General features: G+C 51.3%; 1 protein-coding gene across 1 annotated transcript in view; it reads right to left on the bottom strand.

The window, feature by feature from the left end:
* The window catches only part of EPHA8 (EPH receptor A8), a 50,729-nt gene extending 35,541 nt beyond the window's left edge, over nucleotides 1-15,188 (bottom strand). The window contains exons 1-2 of the mRNA XM_041463411.1: nucleotides 15,104-15,188; nucleotides 2,603-2,667 (exon numbers count right to left, since the gene is read on the bottom strand). Of these exons, the coding sequence (XP_041319345.1) occupies nucleotides 2,603-2,667; nucleotides 15,104-15,188 (150 nt within the window). The remainder of the gene's footprint in view (nucleotides 1-2,602; nucleotides 2,668-15,103) is intronic.
* Between the last annotated feature and the right edge of the window lie 11,415 nt (nucleotides 15,189-26,603).

Raw genomic sequence — 26,603 nt, forward strand, 5'->3', positions numbered from 1 at the left:
GACACCAGCACCATAATGCATCTCCTGGGGACAGCAAACAGATCTGAGGGCAAATTGCCTACTCAGAAAGGAGGTGAAGGACCAGCATGGAGGGGAAGGAATGACATGTGCTTTCCAGATCAGTGATACAATGGCCCATGGAGGAAGAACCATGGTCCAGACAAGTGTTTAGAGGAGCCATTAAAACATCCAGCTGGAAAAAGATATGCAAAGTTGAGGGGTTTGAAGACAGTTTCCACACAGGTATGTGGTCATCCTGTCGATAACAGGGCCACAATTTGGGCAAAAGCACAGAGTAAGTGCACAATGGAGTTATTCCACGACTGACTAAGGTCCTGTAGGACTCAGCAGCATGGACAAGAGGTGGCTCTGGTGTTGGGTGTTACACAGCAATTAATTTTGTGAGCCTTTTTGGTTTTCTTTTACTTTTTTGGCATCCAGTATTACAATTTTGTTTTATTCCTTGTTGTATTTATTTACTCTTTTTAAAAGAGTAAATACTTACTGTAAAAGAGAGAGTAAAAGTACTTACTCTTTTATTTCATTTATTATATAGATTATTCATTATATTATTATTTATTTTTAATAAACATCACCAATAAGATGTAGAATTCAGATGTACTAGTGTTCAAGAGCTGCTGGTGAAGGACTGCTGGGCATCTGCTGTAGAGAGCCCTAAGATTCAGCCCCAGCCCCTGTGTCACCTGACAGTCACAGCTGACAGTCCAAATGGCTTGGGGCTCTGGATTCATCCCTGGATTTGTCAATGGCCAGCACAGGATGCTGCACCTTAGCTGGCCAAGGAAGTCCCTGGTGTGGTGAGAATGAGGCTCCTGTAGGCTCAATCCTTTTGCTGCTTTGGGAGTGCAAGGCCCTGCCCTGCACAGCCAGCTCAGGTGGATTCATCCTCACCCAAATCACCTCAATGATGCAATGGATCCCATCTGCATTCCTGACAGGGACCAAGGGCCTGGGCACAGGGTCATCCAGAAGGATAATCTGCGAGCAGCAGATGGTCTGACTATGGGGAGGAATTGCCTAGGGAGGGATTAAGGACAGAACACTGGATGTGGACAATGGAAAACAGCCCTGTCTCCCAGAAAATCCCAGAAACATTCTCCCTTGCAGGGGAGCAGAGGAAGCCCTGAATGTGTGTCAGACTCCTCCAGGATGCCACAGTCTGGCAGCAGGGCTGGGATGAGATGACAGCTGATTAGTGACAGGACAGCAGTGACAGCCAAGGGCAGCCATGAGGAGGACAGCACCTGCCTCATCCAGGCAGAGGCAGAAGAAGGTCCCCTGGCTGGAGACCAGAGGCAGACAAACCCTCGTACCATCGGTTTTTAACAGGGGCACGTTAACAGCATCGCCACAGGACCTGGGGGATTTACCAGCACCAGCAATTTTGCAGCCAAGAATGTTTTTTTCCTCAAAGCTGGGCTGCTCTGAGAGCTGAATGAATTGACAGATCTGAAGGCCCGTATTTATGCAGGAGATCACATCACATTAGTTCCACAGTCCCCTCTGACCTTGTACCTCTCAATCTCTTACATTCCCAGGATACTCATCATTGCAACAACTAACTGCTAAAATTAGAGTTGAGTTAGCGATTTAATTTCTTTACATATATGATAAAGTCTGATAGAAATCTGATCATTGGTATTATTATGAATTCACTGTTCTGATCACTCCTGCTCAAACAGTGCAGGGACTGAAAGTCTCAAGCAACAGATCAATGAAAATTATTAGAGGCCTGGGAAGATTTCTGTGGGAGGTGGAATTGAAAAGATTAGGACCATTTAGTTCAGAGAGAGGATAAAAAGAACGGACATGAAAAATCAACACAGCAGCAACAGCCAGGTAGGCACCCCAATTTTGCACATTTTGTGCCTGCAGAAAGCCCCACTGTGCCTTGCAGTTGGTCCCGTGGGTATTTATGGGATTGTTTCTGTTCACTAAATGAATGAGCAAAATCCTTCCAGCCAGGTCACCCTGACATCTGAAACTCACTATTTCCAGAAAGCTACTGTGTCAGGAAAACCTGGGCATGGAAATGCAAGTCAGGGGAGCCTGTGGAAAGGATCCAGCCAGTGGAGATGGCAGGCTCACGTGGGGGTCACCACGCTACCATCCCTCCTGGACAGGCCACAGGGCTGTGAGTTTGCACCCCCATTCCTGCAAGATGCGATCCACAGGGGAGGCTCCCCTCTTACCCAGTTTTCACAGAAATTCCTTGGATTCCAGGTGCTTGGGAGCTTCCTGGTCACTTGGGGCTGTTTCCCCTGATGCTTACCCAGTGCAGTGAGGAATGAGACACTTCTTAGCATGTCCCAGCTCTTGAGTCCCTTCAAAGTTCAGGACCTGGTGATGGCCTGGTCCTTACCAGGGGACATGGAGGGTTAAATGGCATTTCCAAATCAGCTGTATCCCTCTGCTAGTCCATCAGGCTGGCATTTTCCCAACAGACATGTTCTGTTTGCCTCATCAGCACTGACTTAGGGCTGAGATGTCCTTTCCCTACTCATCCCCTGACACCTGCCACAGTGACCCATGGTGGCCCATCCCACTGGGGTCCCCCTCTGCCAAGTTGCTTAATACTTACCCCATGTGAGGGATAGGTCATCCAGCCCCAGTCTCCCAGGATTGTTGACGTGTCTAGCAAGTTCACTGGAAAACACAGGAGCAAAAGCTGTGTTAGAAAGCTTTGTCCCCATCCCCAAGGACTGAGGAACAGAGCCACCATGACGAAGCCCTCTTCACTTGCCACTCCCTTGAAAACGCCTCCCACCCATCAGTCTTTCTTCAGGGACTGCCTGGCTGGATATGAAACAAGTATGGAGTTTGGGGATGGCAACAAGGGATGCTCCCCAGAGCTGGTGGTTCAGGATGGAGTTGAGTCCTGGCCCCAGCACTGAGAGCAGTGTGACCTTTTGGAGGAGAGGAAGCTGCAAACAGCAGGTTGGAGGGAATGCAATGCAAGGAAGCGTTGTGGAAACAAACTCCCTGCATCAGGTTGTCCACCAGTCCCACCTTGGGATAAGACTGATGCAACTGGGCATTGCAAGAGTCTTATCCTCAGCTGGACACTTCTACTCTGGAAGCCCTTTAGGCTCAGCTCCCTCTCAGCATCACTGGTTTGAAGTCTGCACTCCAGCAGCTGCTGTAATTGCGCACTGCAGTGCCCAGCTCCAGCACAAAGAGACTCCCCATGGTCCTGGCTGACACCCCACTGGAGAAGTCCATCAAAGCCAACCCCTCCCCACCAGGAGCCTGGCTTAAAGAGGAGAGAGAGGCAAACTGCAGGAAGAGGAGAGCAGATTGTGTGGGAGGAGAGGTGAGGATGCCTTCCAATGTGCTCAGAAGCTATGGAAACCTGTGCAGTGGCAGCAGTGGAGGAAAGCAGGATGCCATGGCACTGCTGCCTCTGAGCCATCTGAGCCCCACGCCCAGATCCCACAGCGTCAGGCAGAGGAGAGCCTTGCCTTGCCTGATAACCTCGAGTCACTCAGCACCTGGGGAAGGAGCCCAAGCCCCAGCTCCATGGTGCAGATCCAGCGGGATGGAGGCTTTGGGGAGGCTGCCAGTGAGGTGCCTTGACCCTTGGTGCAGCGGGCACCAGGACCCTGATGCCTCAGCACCCCCAAGAGCACGAGGCTCCCACAGGGACCCCAGTGCCTCCAGCTTTCCCCGTTCCCTTTATCCTGAAGCCACCCAGTGAGGTCAGTGCCATGGGAGGCATCATCCTTGCTGGCTGCCTTTCCTCACCCTTGAGGAGCACCAAACTGGACCTGGAGGCACCTTGTCACAGCATCCCTCTGCAGCAACAGGGCAGGGCTGGTCCCTGGGCTCAGGAGGGATGGTGGTCTTGTTGCCATGACCAGCTTGTCACAGCAGGGACAGGGCATATCAGGACAGTGTCTCCAGTCCCGGCAGAGCCTGGGCTCAGCATGAGGCTGGTTCCTGTAGCCCGAGGAGCTGGTGCCACTTTCATTTACTATTACCAGGCAGGGAAGGAGAGGGGAGGAGAGAGGAGCAGAGACGTGAGCTGGCTGTGAAACACCCGGACGTCATGCTCCTGACAGAGCAGATTAGGAGCTTTTGAGGCATTTATTAATGTTAGCAGAACAATTTGAAAGAATTTCCAGGGTTTCTTGTGTGGTTCCATTGGCCCAACAGCAGGCCAAGCCCCTCCACTCCCTGCGCAGCGCTGCTCCCACTGCTAAAGAGGCCCCTTGCCCTCAACACAGAGTAATTACCTCGGAGATCTCAAATCCATTTTTATTTGTTATTGTTAATCTGAAGATTTTCTGCCTATTTTCCCTGGGTAATTCACCCAGCAGGAGCCCAGGCTTGGGAGTTTCCCTGTTCACAGTGCAGGACCACAGTCCTGGTGACCCTCAGCAGGCAGGTTGCAAGGAGGGGACAGCTTTTGCAGACCCTCTCTCCCCCCCCCACCGTGGTCTCTGCACCCTCTTTCCCACGCTGGGATGCTCAGCAATGGACGTGGCTGCCTCCCACTGTTCTGCAGGCAGCAGGAGGAGCCTGCATGACTGGGGTCCAGTGGGAGCATCGCGTTATGAGGAATGATGCCGAGAGCACCTAGTGGGGTGTTCCCCAGACTTGTCTGCCAGCAGTGTGTGGGACCTGGAGCTGGCTTGCTACACCCCATCCCACCACCCTGACTGTGTGGTCATCACTCAGTCTCACAGAGATGTCATTATGACCTGAAGAAGTCTTCTCCTTTCAGTTGCTTTGGTTCCCAAACAACCTATGCCAGCTTGCATCCCACTCATTCCTCTGCGCAGGAAGAGGGATAAGTTTCTTTTATGCCCTCACTTCAGCCAAGTGTGTGGAGCCCTGCATTTTAAGCCCACACAGCAGGCACTGCACAAACACAAAGGCATTGTGTGTCCGAGAGCTCCTGTTAACTCGTGGGATGGCACACACGCCTGTGGATCCCAGTGTCCGTCCAGCAGCACTGTGACATGCTCCGATATGGGGACACCAAAGCTCTCCCAAAAGCCAGCTGGTTACAGCCCAGGTTACAGCCCAGCTCTGAGGGAACCTGCCACACCTCATGTGACAAGTGCCTGCTCAGCCCCGTGCAGTGGGCTCCCGGCTGCTCAGAGCCCGCCTTCGAAGCCACAGGGTGAGCAAGACCACCACAAAGGACCCCTTTCAGCTCAAACATTTTTCAGAAAATGTGCTGGTTTGGGAGACCTCTCTCCTACAGCTGGGCAATTCTCTTTGATGCTATGGACTGTCTGCGCGTATCAGTCTCAAACCGTGAGCTCCATTTTGTTTTCCTGAGCACCATTTTGTCGTTTCCCTATTCTGTGCCTTGGCCTTGCCTCGGCGTATTGAGCCAAAACACCAGGAGGTGTCAGGGGAAATTCTCGCCCTGGTGGAAAAGCTGTCAAGCCTGATTGCCCATTCAAATGTAAGCACCTAGGAGCGAGCAGGTCGTTTCCCAGCACAACTGGGGTCTGCAGATGGAGCCTCACGTAAGGCAGACCCTCATGCTGCATAAAGTTGCATCGTGCAATGGTGCATGAGTAGTGGACATTGCAGCCTCATACGTACAGACTACGCAGGAGTCACAGTGTGCAAATCAGTATATGATGTATGTATATATTGTATTCATACCTACATCTCTATTTTTGGATCTATATCTGAATCCATTTCCATACCCATATCTACCAAATTCTATATCCTGCTTGTGATGAGTGAGGGAGCTGAGACTGGGATTAGCATCCAGAGGATGTGCTTTTTACTTGGGACCATATATCTCTTGTCATATATCTATCTATATCTATATCTATATCTATATCTATATCTATCATCTCTATATCTCTATCTTATATATATTTATATAAATATCTATATTTGTATCATATCTATATCAATATCTATCTATATCTATCATCTACATCTATATCTATATCTATATCTATATCATCTATAAAGAGTGAGTGCTTAGATACCCTTCTGAACACTTTCACTGGTGGCCACAGCTCCTGCAGGGATGTATTGCATCCCTACAAACAGATGTGGGAGCACATTGGGGTCTCACATCCAAGCATCCTGGGCTCAGGAATAGGCTCGTGGTATCTAGGGGAGCTTGTGCATCTTCAGCCCACCCCGGATTCATGGCAGGGTGGTGGAACAAGCCTGGGGGAGACACACTGGTGGATGTGCTGAGTCCCAGCCTCTGGAAAAACAGTGGGGGACCAAAGAGGGCTCTGAGCACCCTCACTAATTGTTAACCCACTGTGGTCCTCCCTCTAATTACTCCACCATCTCCCTCTTAGGCAGGGGCTTTGTAGTGCAGTCGTGGGGAGGAAGGGTCAGTGGGAGCAGCCCTGTTCCCTTGGGCTTCAGTTCCTCTCCATCACAACTTCAAAGGCCTCCCAAGATTCACAGCAAGGCTCCCCCCCCCATGCAACAATGCCTTTTGCATTGATAATTAAACTCTCACCAGCGCAGCTTGGCTGCTCCCCACTACCCAAAGACCAGCAGGCTCAGCTCCACCGCTCCAAGCAGGTCTGCACAGCCCACACCAGTCCCACAGCCCCAGCCCCTCCTCATGGGGAATGACACAGGGAGGTTATCCACAGTGGGAAGAAAGTGCGAAAAGGGCAGCAAGAGGCTTCCTGAGAGGAGGGGAACAAGAGCCAGTGGCATTAATTTCTCACAATGTGGGGCAGAACTTGGAAGGGGCAGGTGGGGCAAGGGTGGCTCAGCTATTTGTGTCCCACCATTTAATGCAAGGGCCGGCTGAATAGGCAGCCCTGACCTTTCCAAATCGGGGGGGCAAAGCTGAGACACAAAGTCAAGTCTTACTGGCCTTGGAACATGGCAAGAGGACAGGATGGGAAGCTTTGCTTTCAGCCTCCTGATCCCTGGGACAGTATTTATCTTTAAGGAGTGAAAACCAGCCATTTATTCCCCAACACACGAGGCCAATGGGTAGGGCTCAGAGGGAGGAGCAGCATGCCTGGCGGGCAGCTCAGCTCTCCCCTTTCGGGTGCTGTGTGCAGGGATGTTCCCCACAGATCGGGGTCAGCACTGGGTTGCTGCTCTGCCAGACCAGCAGCCAGATCCAGGCAGGATTTGTCCAGCAGCTGCTGATCCACAAGGCTGCACATACTAAGGACACAGCGGGGATGGGGCTACCCTTGGCACCCACCGGCCTTGGCTGCCCAGAGAAGGTTAGAAAAGCAGTGCAAGTAGATCCAGGAAATATCACCAAATCTGGCAGGAATTTTCGATTTCCACACTTCTAATGCCAGAATCAGGCTGGAAAACAAAACAAAATAAAACCAAAAAAAGGGCAAAAAATCAGAGAAGAAAAATACCAAAAAAACCAAAGGAAAAAAACCAAAACAAAAAAACCCAAACCAAACCAAACCAAACCACCAAAAAAACAAAACAAAACAAAACAAAACAAAACAAACAAACAAACAAACAAACAAAAAAACCCAAAACAAAACAAAAAAAACCCTAAAACCAAAAAAACCCACCAAGCTACAAAGAAACATTTTCAAATGAAAGCAGTGCTGCTTTTTGGCTGTGCCCTAATTCCCATTTCAGGATTTCTTCTCAGACCTCCAGATTGTTGCTGTGAACTTTCTGCATTTAATTTTATATCATTTTGTAATGCATCAGGAGCGGCAATGCCCATAAGGACTGCCCAGAGGGTCACCCCTTTTCACTATACCCAGAGCAGGAGACACTTTGATGTAAGAAGAAAGCTTGTTTGTTCAATCAGTGCTAACAAAAAGCCTCAGTTCAGGTTTTAAAAATAAAATTATCAACCTGATCCTTCAAGCCCCTGCATGATATCATGTAAGATAATGTGCAGCGCAAGAGCACATTACCTACCTGTGGTAGGACTGAGGTGTTGTGAAATAATGCAAAAAATGAAACAAAACAAAACACCCTGAATAAAGGATTTCTAAGGCTAAAACCCTTGAAATTATAGGGCAGGTTTTTGGTTCGCAGAAAAAAAAAAAAGCACATCAAAAGCCAAACAACAAAAAGATGTTCCCTCTCAAAACTACAGGTGAGAAAATAGAGATGTAAAATGGTCATGTATCCTGCTCGCTTTGAGACTGCTTGTGTGCAGGGGGACAGACAGGGAGAACTGGGCATGCTGGTGTAGGAAACCCAAATTAAACAAGCTACCCACCACTGGGCAGGGTGTTACAGTACAGGTGTGCACCCTGGTACTGGTGGGCACCCATCCCCAGTACAGGTGTGCACCCTGGCACTGGTGTGCAGCCATCCCCAGTACAGGTGTGCACCCCGGCACTGCGGCACTCATTGGTTCCAGTGCAAGCTGAAACTGGAAATGTCAGAACCCCTCGGACTGTCCCAGGGCTCGAGGATGAGTGTGTGGGGCTGGACAGGGCTCCAAGTGGGGGTGAGCCCACACTTCTATGTCGCTGGTCCCAGAGCCAGTGGGAAAGGAACTATTTTAGGCTCTAGGGGTGAGTGGGCTCGTTGTAATTCAGGGCAGAAGCCAGAGGAGGAGGTGGGAAGGCCCTGGGGATGGAGGGGTAAGAAAGGTCAGGGATTCAAGAAATTCCATGGAAACATCCAGTGTGCGCAGGGGAAGAAGCAAGACTGCAGTGAGGCTGGGGAAGGAGCACTGGGGTCCTTGTGGCCCTGGAGGAGGCACAAATGGTGCCCCCAGGTCTGGATTTGGCCGTCTGGGAGTCACACATATCTTTTCTGCCACAACGTCCCCAGCCTGAGGGACAGTACAACGACACAGCCCTGTCCATCAGCAGAGAGGAGCCCATGCCTGGCACAGCCACCCCTGCATATCTCATCTGGTTAAAGCCCTGTGAGAACAGATCTATTCAACTCCCACACCACCAAAGGGTGGCTCCTGGCATCCCTGACCACTGTCCTCAAAGCCAGAAGCTTGAGGAACAGGAAACAGACCTGCACCCAAATGGGGATTTCCCTCTGAGCTGCAGTTCAGGTACAGAGACAGCCTAAACACCTCATGGTACCAGCAATGCAATATCGGGACAGCCTTTAAAAATTACACGGGAGTTTTCTGACATAAAATAAATGTCTTCTGCTTGCAGTCAGCAACACCTCTGTGGTACAGACTCCAAGAAAGGGGAGATGTGTCCAGAGGGGTTTGTCCCAGTGTCCTCACACTAGTCCTGACTCCCTCTTCTCTTTTCTCACATCTGTCAGGTATAACAAAATAGACACAAATGCATTTTCAGCTTTAGTCACCGAGGTTTCCAACCTCTGCTGCATTTTTTGGACATTGAAGCTGATGCCATGTAAGCTGCTAACACTGTCCCAAGTCCTTTTCCCAGACTATCTCACTCCCCACACATAAGGTGCATGCCCACTCAGTTATCTCCTGCCTGTTTGGGATTTGGAGGATTTCTTACCCCACACTGCCACTTCCCATGCCACCCACCGTGACTCAGGCAAACCTGGCACTGGAGATCTGTGCCTGTATCAGAGCCAGGGCAAACCTTGCAGCACCCTGAAAATGCCATTCTGCCCTTCCCACCCATCCCTGCATCCCTGCAGCCCTGGTAAAGCTTTGAGTGTTATCCTCTCTGGAATCCTTACTAGGGAACCGTGGGTTTTACAAATGTGCTCACTTATCTGGATTATCTGGAGGGGCTTTGCATGGCAGTTTTTCAGGCTGTCGTATGCTTTTTCCCTAATTTCTCTGAGGACATTTTTGTTCTCGCACCAGTTGGCCACCCTAAACTGTGCTGAGCTGTTTGTACCCCAGTGACATTTTTAAAGCAAGATAATTTCTTTTAAAGGCTTTTGCCTTTGCTCTCTTAAAAATAGCTTTCTAAAATGGAACATTTTCACAGACAAAAATACCAATACTAACCACCTTTGAGGGGACAGGCTGAATATCTCACATGACTGGTAATTAAATATCACAAAAGTCCTTAATAATTACAAGGAAGGTGCATGACATAGAAGGTATTTCATCCAAGGAAAGACCCTGAAACTTGTGGCATCATTGATGCTGGGGTGGAGCTGGGATGGATTCATCTCTCCAGCTGCAGCCAGCACTGTTGCCACTCAATGTGGTTAAATAAGCATTTTAAATATGAGAAACTGGACATAGAGCAGAAGATACCATAGGCACAACTATGACAACCAGGGCTGGAGGTAAAGAAAAATCACAGAAGGGAACCTGCAGAGCCCAATCTGCTCATGCCCACAAGGGCTGCGAGGTGCACAGGTTGAGTTTACCACTTTCACAGCCGAAAAATATGAGCTCTTTAATCCTGCAGGAAAAGCCTAACAAGAACAAACAGCTGGAAGGTGAAGCCAGGGAAATTTGTATTAGGGAAAGAGAGGCCTGATTTTTAAAGGCTAGGGCTGATGAGCCCTTGGAAGGGATTATTAAAAGCAGCACTGCCTTTGCCGATGTTTTCAGATAAAGGGCAAATACTTTTCTGGCCACTATCCCTAGGCCAACACACTTCATTAGGCTTTACTGGTGTGCCTGGATGTGATCCATTAAGGAGTTACATCCTTTACACAGCTGTTTATGATACCGAGTATCACGCACCGACACGGGCAGGACGGGGGGTTTGTTTCATTTTGAAGGTAATACAAGTGCATTATCTGACTGCTCTCCTTGGGACTGGTAAGGCTGAAGGGGTTAATCGCCTCTGTGACAGAGGAACCATTTTGAGTGTTGGCCAGGCAAACAGGCTGGGTTAGAAGAATGAACTATCAAAAACTGTCAGGGTATGAATAGAGTTATCATATGAATGGATGTGCCTCTGGAGATAAAGCCAGCACCGAAGGCTGCCAGTGAGGCCAGCAGGGACAGGCAAAACACAGGACCCGACCAGAACAAAGAGCGGAGGTGGCGGGATGTCTCCATAAAACCATGCTCCCCAAGTCCTGCTGCCGGGACCCAGCACTGCCGCCGGGATGTGCGGGATGAGCTCCCACCCTTCCTGAGCATCTCTGGGGGCTGGGGTTCGCTGCTGGTTTGTTGAGATTTTTTTTGAGTAAAATATTTTGCTAACCACCTTTCAGCAATCGAAAAAATAAGTAATTCTTTCCTCCCCGAAGCAATTCATCAGGTTTTCAGTTGTACTTAAATTTGGCTTCATCAGATCCATTTCTACCATCACCAAAATGGGTGTTCATTTATTGTCACTGGAAACAACCCCTTGCAATTTCAGAAAACAAGAATTCAAGGAGAATGAAAAAACCTGCCAAAGTAGGTTTGTTTTGTGCACAGGTGTGTTATTTTTCTGCAAATTTTGGAGGTTGATTTTCCAGAAGTTTTATAAGCTATTAATACAGGAGGGATGGAAATTAAGATGGCACCAGAAACGTATCCCTGTAAGCCTACCTAAAATTATGCAAATATTTGCTTTATGTCAGCATTTTGGGAGCAATCAAAAAATTAAACACCCCCAGATTTTTTTTCACTAATGTAGCCTAAACCAGCTCCCTGTTTTAAACCAATGCTTCTCCATCCCCCATCACCAAAAGTCCATAAGCTTAAACACTCTTGTTTCCTATCCTTAGAGAGGAACACAGACCCCCACAGCCTTTTTAAAACGGAAAAGGCGATTTCCTCTCCCTTTCAATGTCTTGCTTTTCCCGCAGCCCCGACTTTGGCATTGCTGCAGAGAAGTAGGAAAGAAGCATTGAATAAACATGCAGATTAGTTTTTACCTTTTTTTCTGTTTGAGCAGAGGGGCAATTAATGAGATTACAATGAGAGATTAGCGGGAGAGACCCCCATGAGCCCTTCCTGTGGCCCCCGTTTCAGCAGCGCAGCAAGCGGCTGGGTTTTCCCAAGGATTCTGGTGCTTTCCCGCACCCCATCCTTGTTGAGTGGAGGAACAAAACCCCATCACTGCGGTACAAGGAAAAGACGAGCATCCCCTCCTTGGCTCAGCATCCTCCGCTGTACATCACCCCATCCCCGTCATCTGCTGTTTGCCTCAGCCAGCCCCATGTGCCCCAAAATGCTGGGGGAAATGTCCCCAAATCCCCTTCCCCTGCTTCACCAGGTCCCACATGGAGCCCTCCAAGCTCAGCCACGGGCCAAGGGGTCCATGTTGTGATGGGGAGGAAGGTCACCCGTCTCATGGACGGAGGGCAGAGCTGAGCTGGGGGCATCACTTGGAAGGGAGTAGACCCCCTGCAACAGCATTTGAAGTGCCATTTTTTGACAGAAAATACAATTTTGTTACCCCCCACCCAAGCGCCAAATGTGATAATTTCTGCTCATCTGATTTTCTTTCAATTTAACAAAGATATTTCATATTTTATTATTTAATTTCAATTTGTGCTATAATATAAAATACCCGCTTTAATATTTTCACCTATGCAACTCAGTCTGCAATAGTGTAAATATTTTTAGTCTCTCATACTTCATATTATTGAAATATCTTATATTGAAATATCATATATATTGAAAATAACTTTTCTACCTCCCTGCTCTAAAGCAATTTAATAATTTCAGACAATTCTTTTTTCAGTGCTCCAGCTAAAAATCTTCCACATCCTGCAAATTTTTACCCCTTTTTAAAAAAAAAATCAGAGTTTTGGCTTTCAATGCATTTCGCAATGGCTGCCGTGCTGAAATGGGGGATTTCCCATGGAATGGCGATTCCCTTTTCCTCCTATTTCTCGGGCACGCCTGTACACAAGACTGAAAGGAATAAAAAATATAAGCTTAAAACTTCTTGGAACACATATTTCAGGAAAGATAAAGGCACTGTGAGCTCTTGAAAAGAAAAAAAATAGGGTTGAATCTGTTTTTTTGGTTAATACATGTTTTTATACACCAACTGCCTCCCAATACATGCATGCAGAGTGTAGCACACCGTGGCCTCAAATTTGCTTTGTAGTTGTAATTTTCTACCTTGCAGTTCCCAAACCAGCACTGGCTTTGCTCAAGAGCATGGCCAGAAATGCAGGGCACTGAGAGGTGGTGGGAGCAGGCAGAGGTGATGGGCAGCCAGGTACACCCTCACACCGTGCCCACAGTCACCACATGCTCTGGGAATGGGGCAGCCAAGCCTGGCACAACTGGAGTGTGGCATGCACCAAGGCTGGGCTCTGCTCTGCAGCATCTCCCACATTTCCAGTCCCATCCCATGCCAGGGTACTCAGCGACTGGCACCACAGCCGATCTCAGTGTGGACGCTGCTCCCAGCCCATCCCAGCACCTGGGACACTGGGAACTGGCAGAGCCCACAGCCACATCCCAGTTCCACTGCTCTGCTGGGGGCCCGGCTGGCACTGAGTGCCCCGTGCCAGGGCACAGCAGAGCCCCAGGATCCGCGGGGCCACGAGCAGCATTGCGGCAGTGGATGGAGCACCACTAGCTTTCTGCAGGTCCCACACCTTTTCTTGATGCCATTCAGTACCACCTGTCTGGTCTAATCGAGATCCAGCCTGCTTGGTCTGCCCCAGAGCCCAGCGCATCCCCAGCCCTGTGCAACCTCCTGACCAAGGCTGTGATTGAGGATAGCTTTCTTTTCCAACAAGTCTTGTGAGAAAGCCAGGTCTCTCCCAGCTGATAACAGGCAGACAGCAGTCCAGAGCCTGGCTATCCATGCAGGCACCATAAAGCCCAACTCAGCATCCAGCGATCTCTTCCATAGAGTACAGGAAGGAGGCCCTTGCCTCATTTGTCAGTGCCCAGGGTGCGCCAGGTCCAGGCAGGGCTGTTTGGCTTTGCAGGGCTGCAGCACTGAGAGCCTGGAGCTGCACAGGCAGCATCCTGCACCACTCCCTGCCCAGGGCATGGGGCAAAGGGCAGCTGCTGCATCCCAGGATAAAGACTAAGCAAGGGCTGGGAGTGTTGGGGTGCTGGGGCCCCATTGTGCACCCTCACAGCCCATCCCCAGCAGTGAGACCCCAATGTACCCCCCTGCATGGGCAGCAATGCATATGGGAAAAGGAGCAGGAAGAGGGCCAGGAAGTAAGCATTGGGCAGAAAACAGGGCTAGGACCAGCAAATAGCTGGAAATTGGGAATAAAGTGAGGAAAATGCTGGTGGGTATTGGACGATGGCAGTAAGCACAAGGACCCAACCCAGCAGGGTTCTGTGAAGTGCACGAGGCGCAGGGGTGGCAGCCCTTGGGCCTCAGTATGCTGGAAGGATGGCAGAGATGCAGGGGCAGGAGAAGGGAGAGATGCCACCGCCTCCATGGGACACGGACACCGGCCCTGGGGCTCGCTGCAGAGGCTGTGCCGTGCTGGCCGTGGCTCTCAAGCACAGCAGAAGGGAGGAAGGATGCTGCTGCCGGTGCCAAGGACATGCTCGGGAGTGGGAACAGCAGATCTCTGGCGATGAAGATCAGCAGACCTGGGAAGCAGCCGTGCCGCCGCTGCCAGCACAGAGGGAGACAGGCAAGCGGGTGGGTGGCAGGAGCAGGAGCAGCACTGCCGAAACCGAGGGGGCCCTGAGATACTGGAGTAGGGACACGGACAAGGACCGGGGATGAGGGCAGTCGGCAGCTGGGTAGAGTGGCCGGCTGGATAGAGCAGGCCTGATGTGGCTGACACCAAGATGTCGGGAGAGGATCCTCAGCTGTATCCCTGCTTCCTACTTCAGAAGTTTCCAGCCCTTTCTCTCACGAGAAGTTTCCCACCTGAATGCCCTTTCCAGCTCCCCTCATCCTCCGGATCTTCCTGTGCCCACCCACTCGCTCCATCACAGCCCACAGTGTTCGGCCAACGTGCACGGCCCCGCGCTGCTGCCAGCTCCAGTGATGGGGATCGCCATGGCTGAGCCGGTGCCGGTGTCCCTGTCCTCTCTGCAGCCACCCCTGCATGCTGCAGCAGAGCCCGGGCAGAGGAGGGAGGCAGAGCTGCCGGCATTGCTGCAGAGTCAGGTTCTCCTGACCAGCTCCGAAGTTTTGCCTCTGGTGCAAAAGCTCCAGGATTAGCAAACTCAGGCAGGCAGGAACCTGGAGCTGCACTCCCCTGGGAGCACAGAGAAGCAGAGCCCGGCAGGGCTAAGCTCATGTGGACACATCCAAAGAGCCACAGCGATCCCGCGGGTGTCCCTAACACTGCCCCGTCACTCCAGGGCCGCCCCGGTTCCTACCTTCGCTGGTGGTGGCCGAGAGGCAGGCAGCCAAGGTTATGACGATGGAGAGCGAGGATGTCAGATCGCCCTGTGCCCATGCCATGGTCCGGCGGGGGCCACCAGGAGCGGGGCCACCTCGGTTGTCCCAGCACCTCTGCGAGCGAGCTACCTCTGCCCGGAGCTACGGCACTCGCCGGCTAATGCAAAGGCACTTTGCGCACATTGCTCGCAGCCACACGGGCGGGCGAGCAGGGAGGGAGCAGCCTGCCCGTCACCGCTCGCAAGCCAATGGGCTGGGTGGGCTCTGTAGCGAACCCCCCTTTCCGCACCACACGCGCTCGCTGTACCCAGACCTAGCATCGGGACTCGGACTCCCACTCCCCGCTTTCCCCCACTCCCCCGCCCTCGGGAAGCTCCAGCAGTCCCCGCTGCATCCTGTGCTCCCCATCCCGCTCCGCTGCTCTCACTGGCCGCGGCGAGAGACAAACTTGCAGCGCTGCGGGGAGCTCTGCACTCGGTCGGGGTCAGGTGTGAAGGGGACGGGGTTACCCGTCCCTCCTGCTGTGCAAGGAGAGGAAAACCCCTTGTAACTGGTCCCTTTGCATGTCTGAAGGAGACAGGTAGGACGCCCCCATCCCGATGCTTTCCATGCCACATCGTTCTGGGAGAGACACTCCGCTCACAACTGACCTGTGGCAATGGGAGCAGGGGACAGCTCAGCCAGGGCTCACAACGCCTTGTTTACTGCCACCTTGGTCACCTGACAGAGGGTCAACCCTTTCCAAAGCAGTTTGGGAAGACACAGCAATTGTGCCAAGGCAGAAAGGCTGGGCACTGGGCAAGGGCGTCCTGTGACAGGGGCCTGGGGCTACCTAGGAAACACAAAGCATCCTTCCCACAGCCTCTGCATCCCTCTTGCTTGGAGCCACCAGAATCGCCGTGCCAGGTGAGTACCTTGCTCAGCATTAAACACTCGACATCTGTCAACAGACCCCCTACAGCCACTACTGCTTCCCCATCTAAATGCTGAACAATCATTAATACCTGCCCGTGGTAACCACAGATGCTGACTCCCATCTACACCACGTGCAGTGACTTATTTGCTCCTTCATGCACTCGTGGCTGGTGCATTGTGACTGCAGCTCTAACCTGCCCCAGGAACTACCCCTGGGCAAGGCACAGAGGGCAGGATAGGCATCTCTTCTGTTGTCTGTCAGGCCGTCCCTTGGAAAAAGCTCATCCCAGACTTGCTCAGTGGAGACAGGGAAGGAGAGGGGGTGTTGCACACCCTCCATTCCACTCTGTGTACCTTGTGTGCTCCCTGGAGATGCTAGACCCCATGCTGGGGCACCCCATGGTGCAGCTTTCTGCACGGAGGAGAGGAGCTCCCTGCCCGACTCCCAGCACGCAGCAGTAACAATTCTTCATTCAGAATGGATGAGGACTGTATGTGCAAGGACGTGTCTGCACCACTCATCACCAGGACCTGGGAACAGCACAGAGCCTCGGGTCCCTCCAGGCTTTTACCCTGCCTGCCTGGGAAGCAGTCAGTCCAGCGACAGTGCTGGAGAGATCCTGTCATCAGCAGTATCACGGGATGGGCTTGCAGGGCGGCTTAGGCAGGGACACAGCTGTGGCTCAGAAGACACCAGACATTCCCAAGGCAGATGGCAGAGGCCGAGCGGTGCTGTCAGGTGACAGGTACAGCTACACAGTGGACTTTGCAGTGGACCTTGGAGCAAAGGGGTCAGGGCTGATGGTCTCCAAAATCACAGCAAGCCACCAGGAAGCCCCAGATGATCCCACAGTAGTTGCACTCCTGCAGCTGATGGGAAAGCAAATATTCTGCCAGCTATCACATTGCTACTCTGACCCAGACATTTCCATTTGCTGAAAGGGCTTGTCACAGCTCAGTGCTGGATCATTCAGCTCTCTGTCCCACAGTGCCCAAGCAGAGCCAGGCATTCCAGAGGGATGATGTTCACACTGCCACCGTCTGTTTGGCTCTTGTGAAACCCCCCTGCAGAGCTACCTCCAGCTCTCGTGTTCATCTGGAGAAGAGAAGGCTCTGGGGAATCCTTAGAGCCCCCTCCAGGGCCTAAAGGGGCTCCAGAAAATGAACTTTGGACAAAGGGTGGAGTGACAAGATAAGGGGAAATGGCTTCACACTCATACAGGGCAGGGATGGATGGGATATTGGGAAGAAATTCCTCCCTGTGTGGGTGCTGAGACCCTGGAACAGGTTGCCCAGGGAAGCTGTCCCATCCCTGGGACTGTTCAAGGCCAGACTGGGTAGGGCTTGGAGCAATGGTCTGTTGGATATGGGGTGGAATGAGATGGTCTTTAAGGTCCCCTCCAACACAAACAATTCTATGATTCTGTGATGTCAGTCCCAAACTCTGGAAAAAGCTCTGGGGAGGCAGAAGCCAGCTTTGGTCTTCCAGCGCTGAGTGATTCCACTCCCACTGCCATGCCCCTAACCCTGCAGATCTTCAACACATCCCAGCTACCCACATGGGTTCTCTAGTCCCCTGATGCCATCCCAGCCCCATGTGTGACAGGACTGTGTCTGGGTCTTGCAAAGGTGCCAAGAGCTACCAGCTACTGCATGTCCCCACAGATTCTGGATTTGCTGTGCTCCAGGGCTGCAGAGAAGCTGTGCTGGCTGAGCACTGTTACAGGCTGTAAAGCAGCTTTGCAGGAGCCACGAGACAGCCATGCCAGAAAAGCCCCAAAATCCCTTCCAGGGAATGGGAGGCTTCTCAGATACACTGTCAGCTCTGGGGAGAGGGGATGGTGTGTAATGGGATGCCTGCATGCAGTGGTGGGTGCACAGGAAGCGGGGTCAGTGTGAACTCTGTACCACAACACAGTGCTCACACACTGGGCACAGAAGGGCTGCGGGGGTAGGGGCAGACATTCTGGTTTCCCTGGACACTTGGTTTTGTGGTCAGGATGTGCCTTGAGTGCATAATCAATGCATGCGCATCGAGGCTGGGCACTGTCAGAGGTGTTGGAGCTAGTACAGGGTCAAACACTTCTGGGATGCTCCTGTCTGGGAATGCAGACCCCTTCCACACTAGGATCCATGTGCAGCCACAAGGGGTGGTCACAAGGCATCCCAGGAACCCCAAACAGACCAGGAAACAGAAGCATGGAGGGCTTCACACCAGGATCCCTGTCCCTCTCCTCACCTGCAGCCCTCCCCAGGCTCCCATTCAGCTATCTCTGGCCTGAGCCCAGCTGCCTCCCCCTTCTTGCTGAGTGCTGCTGCCTCTGCTCCTTGATGAGTCTCTTGCCACGTCCCTCAGCCATGGTCCTGCACCTGGCTGTCACTGAGATGGGGAGGATATTTATAGATGCAGCAGAGAGAGGAGAGCGCAGCTCAGACAGACAGATCAGCAAAGGAGGGAAGGAAGCCTGGGTTTACTCCCTTTTAGCAGCACCCAGGTCACTGTGCATTTAGTAGGGAAGCCACAGCCTCCTCATTAACTCAGTAGCTCTAATCTGAGTGGTTGTTATCCTTTGCACCCAGGGACTGTCCATTGCAGCCCTGAAAGAGCAAATCTGTGCCTGGACTGAGAAGGGCAGCCCTGTCTCTGGTATTCCAGCACTTCTCCAGCACATCCAGGCACTTCTCCTGTAGCACCTGCAGGGCCACGTGCCTTAGGGTCAGGACTGGTGGAGGCACCACTGGCAGTCATCAAGGGAATGGGACCGTCTCCACACCCATGTCACTCTGTGTTGGGACACCAGCAGAGCCAGGATCCCTGCTCCAGCCCTGTGGAGAAGGAGATGCTCAGGGCAGGGACAGAGCCATGGTGCAGGTCCCCACAACCCCTGACACCTGTTCATCCATCTGTCCCCCGCTGTACATCCCTTTCCGAGGAGGAGGAGACAGGATGGGACATGGGTGCCCTCTCCCAAACCCAGTGTTCTTCCCATTCATCAGGTGTCTGCAGAAGAAGGACAAGGACGAGCTATGTATGTCCCTGAGCAGTAGCAACACTGCACAGAGGTCCAGGATCCTCCCAGAAAAGCACTGATCATTGTCGGTAGGGGGACAGGACCCCTAGGGGACTTTCTCCACCCAAATAGCCTTAAACTATGCTCCATCCACATCTTGACCAGGCAACAGCCCTGAATCCAAGGAGCTTTAAAACCTGAGGTTTAACAAGTCAGATTCCTACTGCCTTCCCTCCCTATCCTGAACCCTCCTTTCTGGCTCTGCAGCAGAGCCCCAGAGGTCACAGGACAGAAGGAGGGTGCTGGACCCATGCAGGTGGGACATCCCCCTCTACACTTCCAGTGGCTGTGGCATCCCCCAGTAAAGTTTGCATTTGGTGCCTCAGCCTGAGCTGTCAGCAGGAATTCTCAGAGAGTTCCAGTGTGCCCCATGTAAGGATGCCAGTGGACAGCCCTTTAAACTGGCATCTGCTACATAAAGATGCTGACAAGTTCTCTACATCTGTATAACAATTCACCTGGAGCAATCTGGGTGCTAAATCGCTGTAATTCCTTGTGCTGTGTCCGGGCTGGGACAGATTGCTCAGCTGCAAGGCTGAGGATCACAAGGACCACGTCTCACTTCCTCCCTGCCTCCTGGGCAGACTCAGGCTTTTTTCCCTTTCCAGTGCCTTGGGGTTGTACTTTTCCTAATGTGCCAAGATCCTTTTTCAGCTAGGTGCTTTCCCTGCTTGCCCAGTCCTCCCTGGCGCTCACAAGTATTCCCATCATTGCTTGGCCTCTTACCCAGGGGAGCAGCCATTCAGCCAGAATTTTTCATGAGATGCCATGGCTGAAGATCTTCTCCATTCCTTCAGCACAGCCACGTGGAGGGTCCTGCTCCCTCCTCATTATCACAAGCAGGTGCCCAGTTTGTTCCATTAATGCCAGCAGAGAGGGCCAGCCCTTGGCATCACTTGTGATGAGGTATGACTGTGGGAACCATTGGCCAGCTGAGCAATCAGCAAAAAATTAATTCAGGTCAAGGCTGGGGAGACTGGGCATGCCTCTCCTTGTCATTATCAGAAATGCTGTGTATTAATATCCTTTATATTAAGAAAAATAATCTCATAATAATTTTTCCTCATTGAAAGAGACAGTTTGGAACTGGAATTGAGACAAACATAAGCCAGGAGAACCAGCTGCAGAAAGGGAGAGTTTGAGAAAGGTCTTTTGGTAATATCCATCGTTCCCTTATCAGTGAGGATATTAAATGTATTGAAATGCTAAGCAGCTCTTTAAGGGCTGTCTCTGATTTTCATTAAACAAGCAGGGGATGAGCAGGAGGGAAGGTGATGCAGCACTGTTCTCTCTCTAAGAAATTCTGATTGCTGGATATTAACAGCATTAGTCCTTTTATCCAAGAGCGCCAGGGTTGCACTTGCCTTCATGCCTATTCTGTGTCTTGCTGAAGTGGAACTAAGTCTCTGCTGTCTAACATTGGGCACACAGTGGCTTTGGAGCTGTTAGGGACCAGGGCTGTACAGAGATGCACACCAAGAGTGTCCCAGGGACCAGGAGTTGGGTCCCTGTATCTCCCAGTCCCACCATGTTCCTACTGCCCAAAAGGAGATGTTAGCTCATGCCTTGGCAGGGGAGTCTGGTCTTGAGAGGAGATGGGGATGAGCAGTCAGAAGTTTAAACCAAGTGAAATCACAGCCCCAGGCCCAAGGTGGAAGCATCACCTGAGGGATGGTGAGGGAATGGGCTACACCCTTGACATGTATCTGGCACTGAGTCCTGGTGATCCCCAGACATCTCCAAGCATGGTGAAAAATGCTTCTGTGTCCTGCCTGAAGGGAGGCCTGGGAACACCTCTGCCCCACTCTGGGGAACACACAGTGCTGTGATGACTTCAGAGACCATCTCTCAGCTTCCCAAATGGGGACATTGCTCTGGGAATGTTGGAGAGAACCACCACAGCACGCAGTGCTACAGCATGGTCAACAGCAGCGCTGAGGCCACACAGGGCCACAGCAGAGGGTTTGGGATACTCTGCAGAGGGTCTCAAGCCTGTCTGCAATGCTGGCATGGCCAGCTGAGCACTTGCAGGAACTCCAGCTCTGACACCCAGGCAGGGCTTTGACAGCCTCTGGATCTCTCTGCCAACAGCCCAATGATACTTTGCTGGCTGAAGAAGCAGAGGTGCAGCACAGTCAAATCCAACCACTTCAAAGACACATCACAAAACAAAGGCCATGAATTAGGTGCCAAAATGGCAAAAGTACCACAAGTACACCTCAGCACTCTTAATATCTTTTCGTTGCCTTTCAATTTCTAACCTTGGTGTGCTCTGAATGGTCACAGAGGCAAAGGCTCTGCTGCTAAAACCACAGGCCTCCAGGAGCTGGGACTTGAAAACACCTGAAAATAACAAGGCTGCCCATAGCATTTGTGAGAGACAGCAGCTATGGAAGAAGGGAGGCAAGCCCCATCCAGTGTACATGCATTTGGAAAATAAAGGGACACAGGGACAGCCCCAGAGCTCTCTAGAGAAGGGCTGGTACAAACAAACAGAAATTAGCTGGAGCTAATAAAACAGGGGCTGCCACAAGCCTAGGCAGCACGGCATGTGTTTAACCCCAGTCTCCAGAGCCCAGCAGCTCAGATATTGCCAAAGGGAATGGCTTTTTGGGCTAAGCAGGTGGTTTGAAATGCTCAGGCTTTGGGGAAACACAGAGTCCCTGCAGGACAGCTGGAATCTGCAACCCAGCTCACTACCCCTCCCACACAGGACCCTGGCATCACCCTCCTCTGGGCCATCCCTCTTCTGTCTTTGGACCCAGCTTGTGCATCTTTCCTCCCAATTTATTCCACACTTATCTTCACTCCCTTCTGTCCTTGCTCTTTCCTTTCTTGTGCATGGTTTGTTCTGTCCTGTCTCTGAGGCTTTATCCCACATGGACAGATGAACAGCTTTGTGCCTGCCAGATGGCTGTGGCACCTCCGTCCCCATCCCCTGCCACCCATCACCGCCTCCTCTGTTCGCAGAGCTGGTCACTGCTTCCAAAGAATCCCAAAGTAGTTTGGGTTGGGAGGGACCTTAAAGCTCATCTTGTTCCAATCCCCTGTCATGGGCAGGGATACCTTTCCCTAGACTGAGCTGCTCAGAGGTTGCTTCGCTTCCAGCTCAAGCTCACCCTGCCTGCACCATCAGGCTGTGAGCAGCAGTGAGACAAGTGCTCTCCAAGACACCCAAACCCCCTGATATTTCTGCCATGGGATACAAATCCTCCACAGGATCAAACGGGGAACTCTATGGTTGTTTCTTCTTCTGGTTTCTTTACCAAAATAATCAAGCCTTTCTTCAGACACTGTCATGAGATGGAAAGGAAAGCATGACAACCACACCAGCCATTTCTAGAGTCCTGCAGCCCTGCCTTGGAAGTACACTACAGCAAGAGTCACCATCCTTTGGCATTCCCAGTCTCTGCCATCCCAAGCTAAAGATCTCTGTTTGGCCCTAATCACTGGTGCTAAGGGGCAAAGACACAAGAGAGGCAGAAAATACCTCCAGCCCCATCTCAGGCGACTCTTGTACAGCCAAGAGAATGCTCTGATGCTGTTGAAACTGTCAGCTTCACTTCAAGCACATTGTTTCTGCTGGACGTGGAAATTTCAAAGAGACTTAATTACAGAGCTGGGCAGACCCAGACATAATCCTTTTGAAAGCTGACAATGAGATGCTGTCCAAAAATAATTTTGATGCTATAAAAATAACCAAACAAAGCTGCATTTAAAATGGGATGAGTAATGGGGGAACAATAGCAAAACACATGGGAATACCCGCAGCCACTTCAGAGCCCAGGCAGGTTTCCCCGTGCAGAAGGAGGTACTGGTCAGGCAGGAGCTGCTCCCACAGAGGGTACCCAGGTCCTACTTACCTGGGCTATGCTTTCCCAGAGCTCTGGGCTGTTTGCCACTTCAGGGAATTTGGGAAGAGGTCATCAGCATGCAAAGGTGGGGCTGGCAATGGTAAAGTACAGTCCAAAGCCACAATTTTCCCCCTGGTTTTGGTTACACATCCTGGGATCCCCAGCTGCAGCTTCAGGTTTAATATTTGCTCTGTCCAATGATGAAGTTCAGCTGTAGCAGGGACCATGCCACCAGCTGGGCCTATTTATTACCCAGCATAGGTCTCTGTGTGTGCAGTGTGAAGCCAGCCTCCTGCCCAGTAGCATTTCTTCGTGTGGGATGTTGGATGCAGGAATATTTAGGAAGAACTGGAGCTATGCACCCAGCCCTGGCTATTGCAGAAAGTTATAAATAACCAGGTTACCTTGGGTAACCTTTTAGAATTGCAGCCTAATTTCTTCAAACATCCACCCCTCCACCTCATGTCACTGAGATTTAACTCCCTGTGGGGTGTGGGGGGGTCAGTGAAAAGCCCTTCACCAGTTCAAGAAGAAGATGAAAAAACAAATTGATATTTCATAAAGAAAGTGTATTCAATTAATACTGTCTCAGGAAATAATTAAACCGATTCAGTTGGAAATTGTCCAGAATGTAACCTATGTTTTAACAGAAGGTGGAAAAGTGTAAGGGAGGACACACGTACTGCACACTGTTAGGACTCAGGTCTGGGACTCAGATGTAGACAAAGGCCAGCCTTCAGCCTGGAGCTGAGCCTTTGCTGCGTCACCGAAGCACCATGTGTGACCACACTGCCGCCGTGACCAGAGGCGGGGGAGAAGCCACACGTTTCCTCTGGAACCTTGCCTGCTCAGGCCAGCAGGAGGCTGTTTGCTGCTCCCAAAGGTCAGTGCAAGCAGGCTCAGCTGCACAGAGGAGCCAGGAGCTATTGAACAGTCACTGAGAAGCCAAGGCTGGCAGCATCTGGCATCACCGGCTGCCACCCCACAGCCTCCTCACTGCTAAACCTGCCCCCATACTACTGGGTCACAGCACAGCTCCAGGATTAGATACCAGCTTTGCCCCTGGAGAGGCTTCAAGGGCTCGACCAAACTGTGTTGTATTGCTGCCTGCTCAGCTGAAGACAGTGGCATCAGCAGCCAAGTCAGAAGCAAGAGGTCACATTGCCAGATTCTGGCAGCACTTTTCCCCGTGCCATGTTTTCAAACATTATGAGATTTTCCTAGCCTGCAGCATGGGGGAAGTTTATTTCTCCCCTGGTTTGGGGAATTTGGGCTAAACTGAAGTCAACTGACTTCAGATGAGAATGTCATCAAACTCCAGATATTGCAAGGCCTGAGATGAATGCCCAGGAATAGGAAGGACAGACACTCCCCAGTCATCTTCCTCTTGTTCTGAATGGCAGCAAGCTGTCTCTAATTTTTAAATATATACATTTTTTTTCCCATTCTAGCTTTGGAAACAGCCTCTCCATAAGGCAAAGTAAACAGAGCTCCAAGCAGAGTTGATTTAGTCACTCCAGCTTCCCCATGGCTGTTCTCCTCTCCAGTACCCCATCCCAAGGACACTGCAGCAAAGCTCCTCACTCACTGCCAGCAACCCTGACACAGGCCCTCTTGTGCTGTGTGAGGTCCCATGGGGCACCAGGCACTGGCCAGAGCCACCCAAGGCTTTGGTCTGCCTACAAGGAAAGACTGTCTCCTGCTTAGGCACCTCAGTCCACCAAGGCACCTCAGCACCCCTAGGTCCATACTTGCTTTCTAAGCTCTCAATGAAAATATTTCTCAACAGCATAGTAATTTTCCTTCCCAACAGTGTGTCTGGGGTCTTGAGGTGTCCTAATTTAGGCAATAGGCTCCCTTTGAAGGCAGCTCTGCTGTCAGTTGCACTTCTGACCGTGTCATGCCCTGAGGGTCTCTCATCCCAATCTAGCCACTGAAAGCTTTGCAGTAGACTCCATGCCCTGTGTTTCTGTCACCTGGCTATGCAGGAGGACATTCCCTAACACATTTCATTCCTTTGGTCCTCCAGTTACAGCACTCAGGTGCTGATGTTAGCAGAAATAGGTTCTTATCTGGTTAGTGGCACACTCAGGTGATGTTCACACATTGCAGAGACAAGTCTCTTCACCACTCTCAGTGTAGCTCCTTTTGTAGATACTTTCTGTTTTGCTCTCAAATATCTGTATTCAAAGTAAAGCTGGTTGCCTTGACCTGGATATTTAGAGTCCGTTTGCCTTCTGCAGCAGCTCTTTCCTTCACTGCTTTGAAGAACTCATCTGAGCTAATAGCATGGGCAATTTCATCTTTATCCTTCCCGTGCATCTGCTGGTGCTTACAGGCCCTTGCATTTGCTGCCTCTCCCAACTGCGGGTGCTTTGCTTTCGGCGCTTATCAGAGTCCATGCAGCATTCAGGTGCTGTGCTGGCTTCATCCCTGCTCTCAGATCTGCTCTCATCTCCGCCACGGGTCGCTCTGGTGGTGTCAAGTGTTTTCAGCGGTCTGTGAAGGTTCCACATTGCTCACCCTTCAAAGGTGTCACTCTGGACAGGGTGACTTCTGCCTGGCAAATTCTAATTGCTGTGCCCCAGGATTAGCTCTGCAACCACACCTTACTCACTGCTTCTGCCTCCCTCTCCTGTTCTCCAGCCACACATCAGTCACCAGCTCTTCTGAGATGTCTCTTTCTTTCAGTCCTCTCTGATTAAAGCATGTCTTTTATATGTTTCATTTCTTCCCATGGTGTTCCCACATGCCTCAGGTTTCTGTGCTGCACTCCTGTAATTAGCTTCCTCAGCCTCAGTCAGCTGAATGCTACCAGAGAAATCAAATGCTTCACAACCAGCCAGTGTCAAAAATAAGGCCTTGACACATTTGTTTTTACCACAACTTACTACTTCCAGTAGCTGTGAGAAAGCTGCTTGAAGCTCTCTTCCCGTGCCAGGGAACTTCAGCATCCTCCCACGGACCCCAGGACACAGAGAAGCAGGTCAGGAGAATAAACACTGCGGGCATACAGCAGCACAAGTGACCTGCAAACTCACCTGTGCTGTGGGGCAGAAGCATCACACCTCCCTCTGCCCAAGGGGATTCAACCCCCACCTTCAGCCTCTCCAGACTGTGCTCCAGCCTTTCGCAGATGGTGCATGGCTGGACGCCTTGGGCAGATGTGAGCCTTGAACACAGAGCCTCATGCAGCAGCTCATCCTTCTGCAGGGCTTGGAGAGACAGATTTTGTCCCAGCAAGGTCTCTGGAGGGTCAGATGTGGAAACCAAACTCAGAAGACCACTCTGGAATTAGGATCACACCTTAGAAAGAGTAGAATTTTTGGCTTCTCTGCTTTTCCCAAGCCTCAGAAGACACCAGCCTGTCTTGGCATTATTGCAGGTACCTTGCACTGGGAAGGTGGGTTGCACCAATCAGGCTGGTTTTTTGGGGTCAAAATCCCATTAAAGATGTTGCCTCCAGAGCTGAGGCACACGAGAGTGAACTGCACCACACTCTAACCAGCCAAGTAAAAATCTTATCTCCCTGCTTGACTGGGAAGCTCAGTCTTGCACAGCAGACCATCCATAACATGATCAAGGTTGAAGATTTCCAGACCATATTTTTCCTCTACCTGCAAGAAAAGGCTGCTGCT

Source organism: Pyrgilauda ruficollis, unplaced genomic scaffold, assembly GCF_017590135.1.
Source record: "Pyrgilauda ruficollis isolate IOZ18807 unplaced genomic scaffold, ASM1759013v1 scaffold165, whole genome shotgun sequence".
Taxonomy (NCBI): Eukaryota; Metazoa; Chordata; class Aves; order Passeriformes; family Passeridae; genus Pyrgilauda; species Pyrgilauda ruficollis.